General features: G+C 44.8%; 1 protein-coding gene across 4 annotated transcripts in view; it reads right to left on the reverse strand.

The window, feature by feature from the left end:
- Nucleotides 1-18,903, reverse strand: part of PCSK5 (proprotein convertase subtilisin/kexin type 5) — a 440,322-nt gene that overhangs the window by 294,975 nt on the left and 126,444 nt on the right. For all 4 annotated transcript variants that reach the window (XR_008315836.1, XM_053294459.1, XM_053294457.1 and 1 more), the window contains exon 5: nt 12,058-12,134. Coding sequence is in view for 3 of the 4 variants with exons in the window: in XM_053294459.1 (XP_053150434.1) it covers nt 12,058-12,134 (77 nt within the window). In the remaining variant the exon portion in view is untranslated. The remainder of the gene's footprint in view (nt 1-12,057; nt 12,135-18,903) is intronic.

The raw sequence follows: 18,903 nt of genomic DNA on the forward strand, positions 1-18,903 counted from the left end.
AGGAGGCATCCTGCCCTTCCTCAGAGATGCATTTATGATTTCCACCAGGCTGTCTACAACAGCCTCCCTGCTAGATAGAACAAGCCATGTTGGACAAGGGTCAGGAGAACAAGTCGTAGGCCTCACTGCTCCAAGCAGCTTGTCCACATCCTCAGGAGTCACAAACTGAAACCAATCCAGTCAAATCGCATAAGAGGAGTTGCTAGACACCTCCAGTTCAGACATCAAATTAACTGTGGAGTCTCCATCTAGATCGCCCTGAATCCAAGAGATTTTATCTGCAAAAAACTCTTTAAACACATCACAGTGGGTAACTGATTACTCCAAATTCTGGTTCAAGAGATGGGGGACAGATACTAGTCCCCTCACAACCCTGAACAACTCTGCTGGGCATGAACTCGCAGAGGCAATATGGGCAGAAAAGAAACTTCTTTGCAGTACATATTGCCTGAGCATAGATCTTTAAATGTGCTCTATGTCATAGTCTGTCAGATTCGAGTCGAGTCTTTCTCCACTTGAGCTCCAGTCGCCTACCTTGCCGCTTCAGCCCCTGTAGATCTTCTGTATACCAAGGGGCCAATTTTGAAGCGGGTCGGAGGGGATGCTTGGGGGCAATCGTGTCTACTGCCCTGGTGAGCAAGTTGTTCCAATTCTCAACCATGGCATCAACAGGATCACCAGCAAAGCCAACACTGAATTCCTCCAAGGATTCTTGGAATCTTACTGGATCCAATAACCTCTTCGGGTAGACCATTCTAATAGGCCCCTCACCCCTGCGAAGGTGGGAAGTGGTTGTAAGTGCAACCTTAACCAGATGGTGGTCCGTCCATGACAATGGGGAGATCAAAGGAGTCCCCCCAACGGAACTCCACCCTGCTCAAAGTAGAAGACCAAATCAAGTGTGTGACCTGCAATATGCATTGGTCCAGAGACCACTTGGGATAGGCTCATGGTTGTCATGGCTGCTATGAACTCCTGAGCCGCCCTGGACAAATTAGTCCCGAAACGAACATTGAAGTCCCCCAGCACCAAAAGTCTGGGAGACTCCAACGCGAGTTCCGCAACCAAGTCCGTGAGCTCAGTAAGGGATTCCGTTGGGCAGCGAAGCGATCGGTACACCAACACAAGTCCCAATCTATCCCTGGTCAAGGTATTTATCAAGGTGGAGGCATGATCAGAAAAGCTACTGATTCAGTGATGGTCTAGCAACCTGCTCTAGACAGAGTGCCACTCATGTTCACAGCTTGGGCTTTTTCCAAACCCAGTATTACACTTGGATGCTTAGGTGTCTGCTGTAGCATGGGAGAGTCTTTGTCTAGTTTTGGCTAGTTAGCCTCCAGAGAATGCTAGATTATATACTTGTAGCTGGATTCTAGACCCTCCCTCCTTACCCAGCATCCTGAGGGAACAATAATGTGTAGTGCTCACACATGATATCCTTGAGGTTGCACCTGTATATCACAATTTTGCTCTCCCATCTGTGGAGCTGGAGGCTACATTTTATATTCTTCATAAGTAAGATCATTTGTCATCTCTATCGTACCATCACACTGAATTTGTGAAGTCTTAAGCGAGGGTAGATAAGATGGATTTGTATTTCTCTGCCCTATATAGGACTTTTGGTTGGGAAACTGAATAACCAGTCTGGAGAGAGCATCAATATTCAGGTATTTTCTGCATCTTTGACTATTCATCGCAAATATCTGAATGCACCTTTCTAAGTTTGTTTTCACTCTGTGGCAAGGATTTCATTTATTCCATTATTCAATCTTATGTAATAGAGATGCATTGTAACTCTTGTAGTATATAGGCCGAATATGATAGGTTATAATGGACATGCTAAGATTTTATTTTATTTATTTATTTACATTTTGTATCTCACTCTTCCTCCAAGGAGCCCAGAGTGGTCTACTACATACTTAGGGGTTTATTCTCACAACAACCCTGTGAAGTAGGTCAAGCTGAGAGAGAAGTGACTGGCCCAGAGTCACCCAGCTAGTGTCATGGCTGAATGGGGATTTGAACTTGGGTCTCCCTGGTCCCAGTCCAGCACTCTAGCCACTACACCACACTGGCTCTTTGCTTTGTTTAAAGCATGAAGTTTTGGCTCTTAATTTAAGAAATGTAATTGTTAGCAAAGTGTGGTGAAATACACCCAATAAACATTCTTAGACAAAGATGCTGAATTCCCAGATACTGAGAAAGATCAGATTCTGTGTTGTCATGTTTTGACACACCATATGCATTTTTAATATCACTAGACTAACAATTAACATCCTCAATTCTGAATATATCTTTTAAAAGATATTATAAGACCTGCTATTCTTGGTGTGAATTGTGAAGCTATTTATAGTTCTGTATAACATAGCCATTGTCTTAATTAATTTAAACCATGTTTGAACTTGATCAAAATATGTAGTGTGTATTAAGACTAAATGCAAGATGAACATTAATTTCTGCCCTATTTCAACATAAGAACAGCCCTGTTGGATCAGGCCCAAGGCCCATATAGTCCAGCATCCTGTTTCGCACAGTGGCCCACCAGATGACGCTGGAAGCCCCAGGCAGGGGTTGAGGGCATGCCCTCTCTCCTGCTGTTACTCCCCTGCAACTGGTACTCAAAGGCATCCTGCCTTTGAGGCTGGAGGTGGCCCATAGCCCTCCAACAAGGAGCCGTTGATAGACCTCTCCTCCATGAAGTTATCCAAACCCTTCTTAAAGCCATCCAGGTTGTTGGCTGTCACCACATCTTGTGGCAGAGAATTCCACAAGTAGATTATGCATTGTGTGAAAAAGTACTTCCGTTTGTTGGTCCTAGATTTCCTGGCAGTCAATTTCATGGGATGACCCCTGGTTCTAGTGTTATTTGAGAGGGAGAATAATGTCTCTCTATCCACATTCTCCACACCATGCATGATTTTATAGACCTCTATTATGTCTCCCCGCAGTCATCTTTTTTATAAACTAAAAAGCCCCGAGTGTTGTTGTCTTGCCTCATAAGAAAGGTGCTCTAGGCCCCTGATCATCTTGGTTACCTTCTTCTGCACCTTTTCCAGTTCTACAATGTCCTTTTTTAGATGTGGTGACCAGAATTGTACATAGCACTCCAAGTGTGGTCGCACCACAGTTTTGTATAAGGGCATTATAATATTAGCCATTTTATTTTCAATCCCCTTCCTAATGATCCCTAGCATGGAATTGGCCTTTTTCACAGCTGCTGCACATTGGGTTGACACTTTCAATGAGCTGTCCACCACTACCCCAAGATCTCTCCTCTGGTCAGTCACCGACAGCTCAGATCCCATCAGCGTATACTTGAAGTTGGGGTTTTTCATCCCAATGTGCATCCCTTTACACTTGCCAACATTGAACCGCATTTGCCGACTTTGTCGCCCACTCCCACAGTTTGGAGAGATTCTTTTGGAGCTCCTCACAATCCATTTTGAATTTCACTACCCGAAAGAGTTTGGTATCATCTGCAAATGTGGCCACCTCACTGTTTACTCCTGCTTCTAGAACATTTATGAATAAATTAAAAAACACCGGTCCCAGTAGAGATCCCTGGGTGACCCCACTTCTTACTTCGCTCCATTATGAAAACTCTCCATTTATACCTACCCTCTGTTCCCTGTCTTTCAGCCAGTTAGCAATCCACACATGTACTTGTCGCCTTATCCCATGACCGCTAAGTTTCCTCAGGAGTCTTTGATGAGGAACTTTGTCAAAAGCTTTTTGGAAGTCCAGGTATACTATGTCAACTCGATCACCTTTATCCACACACTTGTTGACACTTTCAAAGAACTCCAAGGGGTTTGTGAGGCAAGATTTCCCTTTGCAGAAGCCATGCTGGTTCTCTCTCAGCAGGGCCTGTTCTTCTATGTGCTTTACAATTTTATCCTTGAGGATGCTTTCCATCAATTTGCCTGGAACGGATATTAAGCTAACCGGCCTGTAATTTCCCGGATCGGCCCTGGATCTCTTTTTGAAAATCAGTGTTACATTTGCTACTCTCCAGTCCTCTGGTACAGAGCCCGATTTCAGGGATAAGTTATATATTTTAGCAAGGCGGTTGGCAATTTCACATCTGAGTTCTTTGAGGACTCTTGGATGGATGCCATCCGGCCCTGGTGATTTGTTAGTTTTCAGTTTTCCCAGTTTAGAACATCATCTCTTGTCACTTCTGTCTGACTCAGTGTTGTTATGTATTAGAGAATTACCATTTTGCATTATATTCCTTGGAGAGCCATAGGCTGATTAAATGCCCACAAGGTAATGTTGGAATTGTCTAATGGAACCTTTCCTGCAAAACTGTGCCCTTGTGTAATTGAAAAGTGAAATAATATGACATTTGTTCACTATAGTATTTTATTCTGTGAAGAGAAATGTGTTCCTAGATAGCTTCAACAGTTACAAGGAAGCACCAAGAGAAGATATGTAAGCTATTAGTGCTACCACTTTCCAGGCTTCTAGTGTAATATCCAAATTAATGGCTGACATTCTCTGAAGTCCTCTCTAAAGGAGGGCTGTGGATCTGCAAGGAGCCTTCAGTATGCCTGTACTGAAGGCTTCTTCCACAGTGGACCAAGCCTGGAGAGGGAGTGATTTTTGTGTCTCTCCTCCTTTCAGAAGTCATTTGTACAAGTGGAAAGATGTTCCTGAGGGTTGTGCAGTTCTTGTGTTTATACAAGTGGAAAGGGCTTTTGGAGGGAGGGGAGAGGTGTGATATTTGCTTTCCACTTCCCTTCCAAGCTCAGCCTGCTGCACAAAAAGCTTTCAGTGGCAGGGATGTCACTGTCACTGCAGAACTTGGAGAATGTCAACCAGTGATTCATGTTTCCAGCATAGCAAGCTGGGTAAGACAGACAATCATCTGGAACAGCACTGGGACTAGTGCTTTTTGATGTATTCATAAATGATCTAGGAGTAGGGGTAAGCAGTGAAGTGGCCAAATTTGCAGATGATACCAAACTCTTTCGGGTAGTGAAATTCAAAACGGATTGTGAGGAGCATCAAAAGGATCTCTCCAAACTGGGTGAGTGGGCAACAAAATGGCAAATGTGGTTCAGTGTTGGCAAGTGTAAAGTGACGCACATTGGAACAAAAAAAAAAACCCAATTCCAAGTATACGCTGATGGGATTTGAGCTGTCGGTGACTGACCAGGAGAGGGATCTTGGGGTCGTGGTAGAAAGCTCATTGAAAGTGTAGACTCATTGTGCGGCAACTGTGAAAAAGTCCAATTCTATGCTAGGGATCATTAGAAAGGGGATTGAAAATAAAAGTGCTAATATTATAATACCCTTATAAAAAGCTATGGTGCTCCAGTACACACCTGGAGTACTGCGTACAATTCTGGTCATCACATCTAAAAAAGGACATTGTAGAACTGGAAAAGGTGCAGAAGAAGGTAACCAAGATGATCAGGGGCCTAGAGCACTTTTCTTATGAGGCAAGGCTACAACACCTGGGGCTATATAGTTTAGAAAAAAGACGACTGTGTGGAGACATGATAGAGGTCTATAAAATCATGCATAGTGTGGAGAATGTGGATAGAGAGAAATTCTTCTCCCTCTCACATAACACTAGAACCAGGGGTCATCCCATGAAATTGATTGCCAGGAAATCTAGGACCAACAAATGGAAGTACTTTTTCACACAATGCATAATCCACTTGTGGAATTCTCTGCCACAAGATGTAGTGACAGCCAACAACCTGGATGGCTTTAAGAGGGCTTGGATAACTTCATGGAGGAGAGGTCTATCATCGGCTACTAGTCGGAGGGCTATGGGCCACCTCCAGCCTCAAGGCAGGATTCCTCTGATTACCAGTTGCAGGGGAGTAACAGCAGGAGAGAGGGCATGCCCTCAACTCCTGCCTGTAGGCTTCCAGCGGCATCTAGTGCGTCACTTCGTGAAACAGGATGCAGGACTATATGGGCCTTGGGCCTGATCCAGCAGGGCTGTTCTTATGTTCTTAACATTTGACCTTTGACCATAGTGGAGTCACCACCTCAGCCAGGGGTGGATTAATCTTTTTGCCTCCTGCTGCCGCCCTCACTTGAGCGGGGGGTCGATTTTTTAAAAAACTGTTTTCAACCCCCACTGTGTGGCAGGGATTGTAGCAGAGACAGGGAGCGGCCAGTGGAATGCAGGCAATCATTGAGATGAGGGGAGACCGAGGCGGCAGTGGTAAGAACTCCTTCCCTGAGCCCGCCTGCTGCCCAAATCATGCATTTCGGGCCTCTAACCATTCCAATTAAAGTATTGACAAAGATATGGTGCAGGTAGGTCAGAAAGCCATTACAGGAGAAGGGAATTTAGAAATTTAATTACTGTTTCCCCTTCAAGCAGGCCTACTACCTCTTTGACTTTGGAAAGCAGTGCAAACAACCCACCAAACCAATCCTCATTAAATTGTAATGCCAGGTTGGTCTAAAATATGTCTGAGATGCTCCATTACTTAATTATGGATGAGGGAGACAACTTGGCATGCATTATGGAGACCTGATCAGGAGAGGCTAGTGCCAGTTTGGTCCCAGCTTCTCCTAGTGGGTTACTCCATGGTGGAGCAGGTGAGAAGATGTGGGAAATGGGGTGGCTGTGGTCTATAAGAATACCATCTCCCTTACCAGGATCCTTGTCAGGAAATTGGCCTGTACTGAATGTGTGTACCTAAGCCTAGGGATCAAGGATAGATTGGGACTTCTGTTGGTGTACTGATCACTCACTGCCCAACAGAGTCCCCGAGCTGAAAGGTCTGGTTGCAGAGTTGGCATTCGAGTTGCCAAGGTTGCTGGTGGTGGGGGACTTCAATTTTCATTTTGGGAAGGTCTCCTGAAGGAGTGTCGTAAATCTGTTAGCTCAGCTAACGCAACACGATTTACAACCCCGTTCAGCACTCCCCGGTGAATTAATAGAAAGTGGCAGTGGAACTGCACGAGTGAAAAATAAAAGGCTCACAAGAAAAACAGTAAATGAATTTAGTCCCCTGAACTGCACTAGGTACCGCCCCCCTCCAACAATAACTGGGTAATAATTGAAATAAAACACAGAGCAAAGGAATGAAAATAGCGAAGGACAACAGAAGTAAGGAATTAACAGAACAAAGCAGGAAGCATAATTAAGGCAAACTGGAACTCGGACAAAGTTTGGGAATTCAATGGCACACTGTCTGCAGCCAGCGAACGTTGCAAACAGCACCTGAGCAATTGAGAGACTACCAAATATATATGGCTCAAGAGAACCAGCAGCCAATCAGGCTTCCCTGAGTCAGCACTTCGGCTTCCTCTCTAGTGATCTCCTGCACCTGCATGACTTCCACTGAGCCTCACTCTTGAGCCAACTTCTCAAGACAGGTGAAATCCCAGGCTCCTCCTCATCAGAAATCATGTCTGGCAGCTCTTGAGAATCCTCAGCTCCAGAGTCTGGGCTCCCTGCCAAGTCCTGTTGCTGTGCCTCTGAGCCCTCACTAGCAGGCAAATCCTCCCGTTCCTGCTCTGACTCTTCTGAGTCAGAAGTCTGAGCCATGACAAGGAGATGGGACTGGGTGGCATTGCTTTACAGTGGTTCCATTCCTACCTCTCTGGTAGATTCCAGATGGTGTCATTTGGAGACTCCTGCTCTGCAAAGTAAGAATTAAAGTATGGAGTTCCACAAGGGTCCATACTGTCTCCAATACTCTTTAACATCTACATGAAACCACTGGGAGAGATCATCCAGAGGTTTGCAGCAGGGTGTTATCAATATCCATCTATTGGAGATGACAACCAGACCTATTTCTTCAGACTGACCTCATCATGAAATGGCATAACTTCCCTAAATGCGTGCCAGGCCTTGCAGAGGGCATTTAGGCATGCGCGGCGGCAGCCAAAATGGCGGCCGCTCGCCTTTGCGGAGGCCCAAAAGGGCAAAAAAGACTACTTTTATCCAGGTGCGGCAGTGATGAGGGAGGCTGACAGGGGGAGGGAGAACCCCCCCGGACCCCTCCCAGGCTACAACAAGCCCCCCGAAGGGGCTACAGGTAGTTATGTTTCATTTAATTTAAAAAAAAATTCACAGACCTGTTGGACCAGATCGGCAGTTCAGTTCTGGTCCAGATGGAACCAGGGGAGGGGGGTTCGGTTTGATCACAAGCCCCCAGACCGAACCATCAGACTGCGGACCGCTGGACCGGTTCTGCACATCCCTAATGTGCAGCTCAGGCAGGCTGATCTATGCCTGATGGCATCATGTGTACACACACTGACTGAGCAGGCTTGCACACTGGTATGGCCAGGCAGAAGTGGCTTGGCAGAAGTGGCTCACCCGGAACTAGAGGAGATCGGGCAGACTGAGCTAGCCACACTCAGCCCCCAGAGCACAGTCATGCTCAGCTGTCTGATGCAGTGCAGGCCAGTGGCAGGAGGTGGTGTGGCCACCCAGGACATAATTCAGAATATTTGGGGGCCCCAGGGGCAGTGGGGGACCAGACTTCCACCCATAAGTCCAGGGGGAAAGGCGCGCCTCTGCCCAGTTATAAAATTTATTAGAAAAAATCATCACAAAGCTATACAGCCTTCATTTGCACTCCAATTCTGAAACTTGTTTTAGTATATTTTACTGAATAAATCTATTACATACACAATGTATGTAAATGCTATAGGGAATGTTTAAAAAGAGGCTGTAAAATGGGGAGGGGGTAAATTTTGGAATGCTGGTCAGTTACTGGTGGACTGTCTAACGCCTGCTGGTTGCGAGGCTTCTTGCCAGGAGTATGGAACTATGGATATCGTTATGATCTAGCAAGGTACAGCTTAAGTTCTTAAGCAAGAATGCATACTTAGGATGATTTAAGACAGATTAGTTTTGCCTTAACTTTTGAAAGATCCACTCTTGCTTTGTAAATTTAAAAATGTATTCGTGGGCCATTGGGATCCTAGTGATAAAAACAGATGGAAGTCTGCCTGAGCTCTGAAAGGCTATCTAGCACTACAGCTAGATCCAGGCAATGGGGCTACAACTGAAGTTAAGCTTGAAACCAAACAAGGTGCCTTGCATAGCAGGAGTGACTTCATCCACAGCTGACTCCTGACTTTAGCTAAGCAAATTGGAAAGTCTAGTATGGGCTTGTGTCTCTGACGATTTCATGATGCTCTGCCAATTTTTTCAAACCAAACTGAATATCTGGCAGGACTCCTGCATACCATAGTAGTTGAACAAACCACCATTGCTTCCTAAGTATTACCACAGGGCTCAAGTGATTAATTTTTGTGCGCTTCTTCCTGTCATAATCTACATGGCTGAAAACTTGACTTTTAAAAAATGTAATTTGAAAGTGTTTGGTTTATCTAGAGCTTTCCCACAAATTATAATATAGAACATTTTATATAATTGAGTCGCCATTGATAATTGCTTGCAACCTAATTCAATATTTGCAACTGGCCCAATGAACTGGATTGTTCAATCTACTTATATGTCAGTTAAATGTGACAACTATTAATGATAAATATGCAAAAGGCAGGGGGGTTTAAATGCAAGTACTACTTATAGTGATGATATATGGTAAATTTTCAAGATTTAAATACTCAAAATAGTGAGTTTCTTAATTTGGAGAAGGTGAAACTGGAAGAGTTGGATACAATATACAATTTGAAGTGTACAGATTACCATAAATTACATTACATAAACAGAGCTATCACCTCAAAGGTTTGAGAATGTTGCAGTCTTTGCACATGCATAAGAATATTAAGCACCAGAAACATCTGGACATGTTGATCACTTACAGTCCAATCCTGAAACTTGTAACACAATCAAGCAGATGCTTAGGAGAAAATATAGAAAGATCAGTACAAAACCCTGAACTATGACATTATACTGGCATTTCAGAGATGTTATGATCATAAAACTCTGGGTGGATCAATGGAACACATTAGATATGGGTCTGGCCCTATCAAGCCCTAAACGGCCAGGTTGATAATCCAACTAGTGCCTAGAAAGTGCCCCAAACTTAGGTAAGATGTGACACGAAAGGCCCTTAGCTCAGCCCTCCAGAAAGTAGACACTGAGGCTATTCTCACAACTGCAGGAAAGCGGGCAAAGGGAGCCGAGCCCACTTCCCAGTGGTCATGGGAACTGCTGGGAGCTGTGCGGATCCCGGCAGTTAGCTTGCTTAATTTCCCCTCTTTAAACGAGGTTAATGGAGCGAGCGCTTTGCTAACCACATTTTACTGATTGTGTGCTGCCATGGCGCAGCTCCACACTGTGGCAATACATGAGTAGACCCCTGACCCGGAGGCTAAAAGCAGCCCCCCAGCCCTGGAGGTCTCCCCAGAATGCCCTGTGCAGTCACGCGGTGCATCCTGGGACTTCTGGGGGCTGGGTAGCCCCCGATCCCTGCTTCCCCTACCGACTCCATGACTCCAAGCTGGCCACCCAGCGACGGCTCCCTGCTCTAAGCCTGCTGTCCCTGCAGAGCCCAGTAATGCTCTCCACACTGCTTGTGTGGAGAGCCTCACTGTGATCTGCCCTCAGCAGTTGTTCCCACCATTTACATTATTTGGTCTTCCCAGCAACCGAGAAATATGGTGAGGCTCACTGAGGTGAGCCCACTCCCTATAGAAACTGTGATGTATTTTTGTTGACTGCTGGGTCACCCACTCCGAGGGTGCCGATTAGAGACCCAAGTGGCATCTATGGCATAAAGCAGCAGACCAGGCTGGTGTGCCAGTTACAAGCCTTCCTGAACAGATACAACCTGACCATAATTATCCCATTCCAGACCCCCACATCCAGACTACTGTAATACGTTATATGCAGGGCTGCCTTTGCAGACTTCTCAGCAACATCAGCTAATCAAAACACAGCTGCTAGGTTCTTAACTGGGACCAGCCGAAGGAAACACATCTCCCCAATTCTAGAAAACTACATTGGCTGCTGGTCTGTTTCGAAGTACTACTCAAAGTTGTTTACCCTGTAAAGCCTTAAATGTCTTTGAACCCAGGAACTCACATGAGTATACCTGGACTTTAAAATCTTCCTCAGAAACCTCAAAGTTCCCTAACCTTTTGGATGGTAACCAGAGAAGGCCTTCTTGGTTATGGTGTCCCACATGTGAAATGCCCTCTTCAGAGGTTTATCCAGTATCAAATCTGATGCACTTCCACTGCCATGTGAAGTATTTTTATTTACTAGGCCTTCTTGCATGTTATCTTACTTATTGATCACATTTATGCCCTGCCTTTCCTTCATGGAGTTCAAAGCACCAGACATTCCCTCGCCTCCATTTTATCCTCAAAACTGCTATATAAAGGTTTGCAGCACAACCCTTGCAAAGCCTTCTAGGGTAGCTTCAGGGGACAATTTTCAGGACAAAAATGGCACAAGGGGAGAGCTAACCTCCATTCACTGCAATCATGATCTGAATTAGGCCCTGTCATGGCTGCTTCTACTCAAAGAAGAAGCACTTCTTCATGATTTGTTAAGAGCACACCTCTTAGCAAATCATGGAGGACAAGTCTATCAGTAGCTGCTAGTCTGAGGATTATAGGCCACCTCCATCCTCAGCGGCACAATGCCTCTCAATACCAGTTGCAGGGGAGCAACAACAAGTGAGAGGGAACGCCCTCACCTCTTGTCTGTGGACTTCCTAGAGGCCACTGTGTGAAACAGGATGCTGGACTAGACAGGCCATGGGCCTGATCCAGAAGGTCTGTTCTTATGTTCTTAATGCAATTTGGTCCTGAGTAGTCACCAAAATCTTCCTTAAAACAAATATAGTTCAAAATATTTGTAACTCAACCAGCTTCAAAAATTTTAAATGTATATGCTCAAGTAACTCCTTTCACACACAAAGTTTAAGTATGTGTATATGAAAAAGTGAAGAGAGATATGAAATTTCATATGTCAAACACTTGCAAGTCATTAGCATTGCATTACTAATTAAAAGTAACATTTCTAACAAAAATATAATTTTTGAACAATGTTACCACATGATATGATACTTTAGCAATATATAGGTATATTTTACTTATAAGTACATTTGCATTTAAGATGTCATACATTCTATAGAACACTGGCCTTACTTGTTTTCATTGCTGGCATCATACCGAGGCATAGGGTCAATATCGTTACCATTGACATCAAAACTGGCCTCTGGGTCCTGTAGCCAACAGGGAAGGAAGAGGAAAGAGAGATGGAAAGAGAATGAACTGCAGATCCTCATTAATTAGCCATTGACTCATCTGGCTCATACATTCCTCAGCAGGTTTCTACAGGAGTGTAATTAGGTTAACTAACATTCCTGTGGTTTTGTGGTGGCTGCCTGTTTTAAGAAAGAACTAAAGGTTCAGAAATACAACCTTATATATTATTTAAATTGTGTTTGGAAAATAGATTGTATTAAAGCACCCTTAAAAGTTATTTGTTAATTCAAACAGTGCTTTGTGCAATTTTATTTATTTACTATATTTCTATATTCTTTTCTTCATCCAAATCATAGTAATAAATAGTTTGTTCTCAAACTGGATTACATTCTTCTTGTTAAAAGGCAAAGCTTTTTACATGATCCTGAGAGAACATTACTTGCCTTAATAAAATATTTCCATGTGTCAATAAAGAATTTAAATACACAATGTGAAAGATAAACCCATTTGGAAAATCATATCTTTAGTAGCAATAGCTACTAAATGACATATTCTCCATATGTTCAGAGAACACATGTAAGTTTTAGTGGGCTGAAATGTGGTTTTGTCTTCTCTGCATTTCCCTGTGGAACATAATGTAAACAACTGTTCATCTTTTGTAACTCAAGTTAACTGATGTGGTAGAATTAGATGGCAAAGCGTTATTTCAAATTTCATCTTTGTTCAAAGCTAGTAATACTATCCCATACGCTTCTGCACAGCCTTGACAGCATATAGTAAGCAAAGCTATTCGGATACTATTTGTCATTAACTATTTAATGTTAGATTTGTCATTAACTATTTAATTTCCTCTGAGGTAAATTCTTTGTTTAGTTTGGGTAAAAGGGAAAGAATGACATGGCAAAGTAAGCAGATCTATTACATTTAAGTGAAGGGCTAGACTGGGGGGAAATAACTAGCATGTGAAATGCTAAGCATGCTGAATGGGGAAGATTTTGGCTTGTTTAATTGATATGAATTAAATTAAGGTTTGTAAAGAACTACTCATCACACCAATGTAAGGTGACACAAATGGCTATATCTTGCCACTGTTTCATGCAAATTTTTTATTGATCTCCAAGAGCAGTTCCATATGAACAGTAATTGTCAGGTTATGACCCAAGTAACTAATTTTAAATGAATTTCTACAGTTTAAAACTTTTTTAAAAATCATGTAAGGAGTTTACAGGTAAAACTTTTGAAGCTGCAGAGATACCATGGTGCTGACTTCAGTTAATAGGATGTCCTGCCTTCTTCATTTCTATACATTTAGAGCATACACATTCCCAAAATTTAAAAAGTGCATTCTGTACTGTGACAGTTTAGTGGGAATCAAGAAATTACAATAGACCTGTTCAGACAGTCCCAAGAAAGGGACACTGTATTCATGTACTTTATTAAACAGTGTCCTGAGAGCATGCCAACAAGCCCCACCTCAGTGCTGACACACCAAGAACCCTCACACTGCCATAATCTCCCCACTGCCAGCATTAATCTAAAGAGGCAACCACCATGAGCAATTACCATGAAGGGATGCATCCCTTTTTTTCTGGCATGGTGAAGTGAAGCAACCCTTTTTTCCTGGACTCTCTGAACAGGGCTAATCTAGACTAAAGATTCTAAGAATGCTCCATGTCAATCCAAGCAGTAATTGTAGTGCAGAAGAGGAAGTGCAGCCGATACCACAAAGAAGATGTTCTGCCCCACGTTAGGGTTTAGAGCTCTTGTTATTATTTGGGTGTAATATTAGATGGACTGGCACAAGGACTGACACCCTGAATATGGACTATGGGTGATTGGTGCATTGATTCAGAATGCTTGCAAAACACTTCATCTGTAATAGGGTTGACACCTCTTGAAATAAAACAATTCTGGCACCAAGGTGGGTTCTAGAGTAAGAGACTTTTCGATTAGGAAGTTGCGCCCGAGGCAAAGCCCAACAGTTTTTGGCCCAACACAGTCTAGCAGCTTTTGGTGGGTCCAAAAACAGAGCTGGCACACAGTGGTCCAGGTCTCACAATCCGTGAGACCCGGTTTGGGGCGGTGAGCGGGAAGAGCGGGCTAATCCCGCTCTCCCTGCTCACGAGCAAGGAGGGAGCCCTGGGTGGCTGGATTGGCCACCCACACAATTGCCGGCTCCAAGACGAAGCCGGCGGGGGCTGGGGAGCTTGGGGGCTGCGCGGCCCCTGGAAGCCCCAGCATGCCCTGCGCATGCTGGGGAGACCCCCAGAGTTGGAAGGTGGCTTTTCGCCTCCCCTCCGGGAGTCTACTCATGAGTAGGCACGGTGCGAAGGTGTGACACGGCTACTCACGGTAATTAACACCAGGTTTGTGGAGCGCTTGCTCCACAAACCTGGTTTTAAGGTAGGGGTTCTCGAGCGGGTTATCCGCTCTAGAACCACCGGGCTTGGCTGCAAACCCGGTGGTTCTTACGATCGGCAAAAATCGGGCTAGGCTCTCCTAGCCCTATTTTTGCCGATTGTCTGAATAGCCCCAGTCTGGTCTATTAAAAGAACCCAGCCTTATGCTTTTGTGGTTAGAGTGTTGTGTTATTTTGTGCTTAAAGTGTTGGGCAAGGACTCTGGAGACTCAAGTTCCACCCCACACTCAGAACCTCAATGGCTGACTTTGGGCCAGTAACCTGTTCTCAGCCTTAGCTCACATGGTTGTTGTGTTGATAAAATAAAGGGGGATAATTCTGTATGTTGCCTTGAACTCCTTGGAGGAAAAGCAGGATAATAAATAATCAAGTTTTCTGGGAAATGGTTTGAAAATGAAAAGAAATAAAAACCCTAGTCAGGGGTAGGGGGCAGTTCTGGTTAGTTGGCAACCCTACTCTCGAAGCATTCTGAATAAAATGGAAGCGATTCTTGCTTTGAAGACAACATTCTTTCTCTTTTGAAGAAGAAATACTACAGGGGTAGAAGTTTTTTTTTTTTTTTTTTTTAAACATACAAAGCATATAACAAAAATTGCTTGGATTTCTCTTTTACAACAGAGGAAAGCAAGGGCAGTGCTACTTTAGGCTGCAGAGTATTAATGGCATGTCATTAGCTGGAAAATGCTGGTATTTACATAATTAAGCTCAGAAATTGATTTTAAAATTCCATTCTTTTCAACATAATATGAATCTAAATGCATACATGGCAACATCTCAAGAAAGAATTGTTGACTTGCTGGCATGTAGTTCCTCCTCCCCAGTAGTCTATGGTTTATAATGCCAGTTTAGTGGTACAGTTAGGATGCCAGCAGATATACTCCCCAATTAAAAGTTCAAAGGGGTGGTGGTCAATGTGGCCCTGTGGTGAAAGACTAGAACATGATTATAGGGCTATGTAAATCAATAAAGGGGGACGATGATAGAAATCCTGACTCCTACCACCAGAAGTTATTAGAATGTGGGGCAAGTGCCCCAGGTAGTGTGGTGGTGGTGGGCCCTTTAACTGTCTGTCCAGCACTGGTGCAGGGGTGGCTGGGCGGTGCAGCAAGTCTCAGGAGCTTCCCGGGAGCAGGCAGGAAATCACACAAGGCGAAGAAGCTATGAGCGGAACTGCCATACCCAGAAACCCATGAGTTCTCCCAGCAGGTGTACAGGCTTCCCTGGATGCCCAGCATGACTCCCTGCCTGTCCCTTGGAAGCTCCTGAGACTGGCTGTGACATCCAACCACCTCCACACCAATGCTGGGCAAGCAACTAAAGGGCCACCACTACCTCTGCACTTCCCAGAGCACCTGCCCTGTGTTCTGATGCCTCCTGGTGATTTGGGCTGGAATTTCTGATGTCTAAAAACAATCTTTACTGATTTGGACAGCCCTACATGATTACTTATTCAAAAAATGCTAGCAAATACATTACTTTGATTTTGTTTATACACTGTAAGATGAGATTGGGTTTGGCAATCAATTTGTGGCCCAGTTTGTGCCTGATTTCCAGAACTCCTCAGCTCCCATTTTGGTGACATGAACTGAGCTCTAAAACTTCTCAGCTCCCATTCTGGCAACAATTCAGCTCCTATCTTATCATGACCCAGGACATGCAAATACCGAGGGTTCATATGCGGCAGCCTACAAAATGGCCACCACCACCAGAAAAAGGGCCAGAACACCCCCCAAATGGGCTGAAGGCTCTTAGAAGACCGGGGGGGCAGCGGGGGGAGAGGGAAAGGCTGAGAACTTCCCGCAGCCACAGCAGCAACCCCCTAGCCTGCCAGACACTGTGGTTAGTGAGATTTTTTTTTTAAAGTTTTTTTAAAATTTTAGAACCCCCAAACTGGCTCAAATTTGAGCTGAGCTGTTGTTCAGGGGCATAAAACTGAACATACCCAGTTCAGTTTGAGTCCAGTTCAGACTCAAACCAATCTGGGCAAACCAGTTATGTGCAGACACCTACTGTCCCTTGAGATACATCATCTGAATCCACACAAATGGTGCATGCACAGCATTCTCCAAAATGGCCACTGCCACCGTAGGAAGGACCAGAATTCCCCCCAAAATGGGCCAAAATGGCCCTTAGAAGACTGGAGGTGGCCGGCAGGAGGAGAGGGAAATGGCAGTGAACTGCCACAGCAGTACCCCCCGAGGCTGCCAGACCCAGCGGTGAGTGTTCAAAACCTTTTAAAAGAATCTTTAGAACCTCCAAATCTACAATAAAGAGTATTATTGTGGGAACAAATATGACTTAAATTTTAGAAGTGGCATTGATAGGAACATGAATTTAAAGTATGAAGAATTAATTAAGCTTTATTGTGTGTGTTTGTGAGTGTTTGTATCATTTGTGTTTGTCCTTTTGTGTTGTGAAAATTGAATAAAAAAGTATAAGGCAAAAAGAATTAATTTAGGAATGCTGTGGTCTGGAGGGCTGTCTGACAACTGAGAGGTTTAGGATTGAATCTTATAGGAGTTGCATTCTATAACTCTGAAGTACGGGTTGGGCTGAGGATTGGCATGGGTTCCAAGCAGAGGTAAAAGAAGCTCACTTCCTGATGAGTCATGCTATCCTTCAGAGGGCAGAGGGCATAAGCTAAAGGAGCTCGGATGTCCCTTGCACTAAGAGGCTTGTTCATACAACCATATGGAGGTGGGGTGAAGGGCATGAGAACTATCCTTTCTTCTCCACATAATCAGAGAGCCCTTTCTCACAATCAGTGAGAAAGGGCTACAGGGTCAGCAGGGAGGAAGCCTTAAAAAGCTTACCTCCCCACAGACAATATGCTTCCATTTGTTCACCTAGATGATTACCAGCTGCTCCCGGCAGCTCAGAGGGTTGGGGTGCTAGAATGTATTGTGCTTCATTGCCCCCACCCCTGGAACTCCCATAATGCACTGCACGAGTGCGCGATGCATTATGGGGATCCCCCCTCCCCTCTCTGAAGTTGACCCGGAGCCCCGCAGTCTGCCAGCCTGGACTGTAAGCAGATGATCTGAAAAAATGGGTTTAAAAGAATACTTCCTCTCTTAACCCCATTTAAGAGGGTGGGTCCAGAGCACTGTTCCCTCTAACAGGGATTCCCAAATGTTGTTCATTACAACCCCCAGCATTCTCCAGCTGCAATGGCCTTTGCCTGGGGATTACGGGGGTTGTAGTCAACGACATCTGGGAATCCCTGTTAGAGGGAACACTGGTCCAGAGGCAGGTTTGCCGCCAAAGTGCTGCCGGGATCGGGCCCGATCCTGGTGGTTCTCACACATGGGCAAAACCAGGCTTTGCTTTGTTAGCTTCATTTTACCTGCACATGAGAACAGCCTCAGAAACTCCATTTGGGTTTGCAAACTCATAAAACACATGATCAAGGCAACTGCAGCATCCATTGCTCACATCAGGAGCATTAAGCACCACTCCACTGTGGAAGGTCCTCTAACAGCTCCTCTGCCTTCCCAGCAGAATTTATGCTACCTGCAAAAAGCAAAATCCTCAGTATATCAGCAGCTGCCCTCTAATTTGCCACAAAGGATAGGAAGGCAGCCTCAGGCCCTCTGAAGCCGCTGCATAGACTGGATCATAGAGAGGTAGGGATGTGCATGAACCCATTTGGAGGTCCTTTTAAGGGTCTCCAAATCGGTTTGAACAACCAGCTGTTTGGCCAGTTCAAAGGTGGGCAGGATCTGACTTTAAGGGCCCCTCCATCTGCTTTCCCTCCACCAGTGCTCCTTTAACAAAGGTTCCTTCGGGGCAGCAGCATGCCTCCCTGCCAACCAGTCTCCTCTTTTCCCAGAAGTACCAGGAAGTACCCGCTGTGCTTGTATGAGCACAGGTGTTGGAAGGGCGGTATATTGGAAGGGCGGTATAGAAATTGAATTAATAATAATCATAATAATCATAATAATTAATAATAATATCAGGCATGTGTGAGTGTGAGTACAGCATACACATGCACGCACCCAGAGCACACGTGTGCCCGGTATTTCCAGGTACTTCTGGGAAAAGAGGAGATGGGATAGCAGGGAGGTATGCTGCTACCCTGAAGGAGCCTTTGCTAAATGAGCGCCAGTGGGGGGAAAGCGGAGGGAGGGGCAAGTGCACCCTCCCCCACCCTTAAAGGCAGGCCCGCCCCACCTTCGAACTTTCCCTGTCCAGTTCTGTACATATCCCTATAGAGAGGTCATTCAGACAATCAAAAACTGTGTTCTACCTGGGTTTGGAGCTTTGTGTGCTCCCAATTTTTGGTTGTGTAGAACCAAGGTGGGGGGAAACCTGGGAAATTGGGAGCACACATAGCTCCCAAACCCAGGTAGAACACAGTTTGGCTA

This window comes from Hemicordylus capensis, chromosome 2 (assembly GCF_027244095.1).
Source record: "Hemicordylus capensis ecotype Gifberg chromosome 2, rHemCap1.1.pri, whole genome shotgun sequence".
NCBI lineage: Eukaryota > Metazoa > Chordata > Lepidosauria > Squamata > Cordylidae > Hemicordylus > Hemicordylus capensis.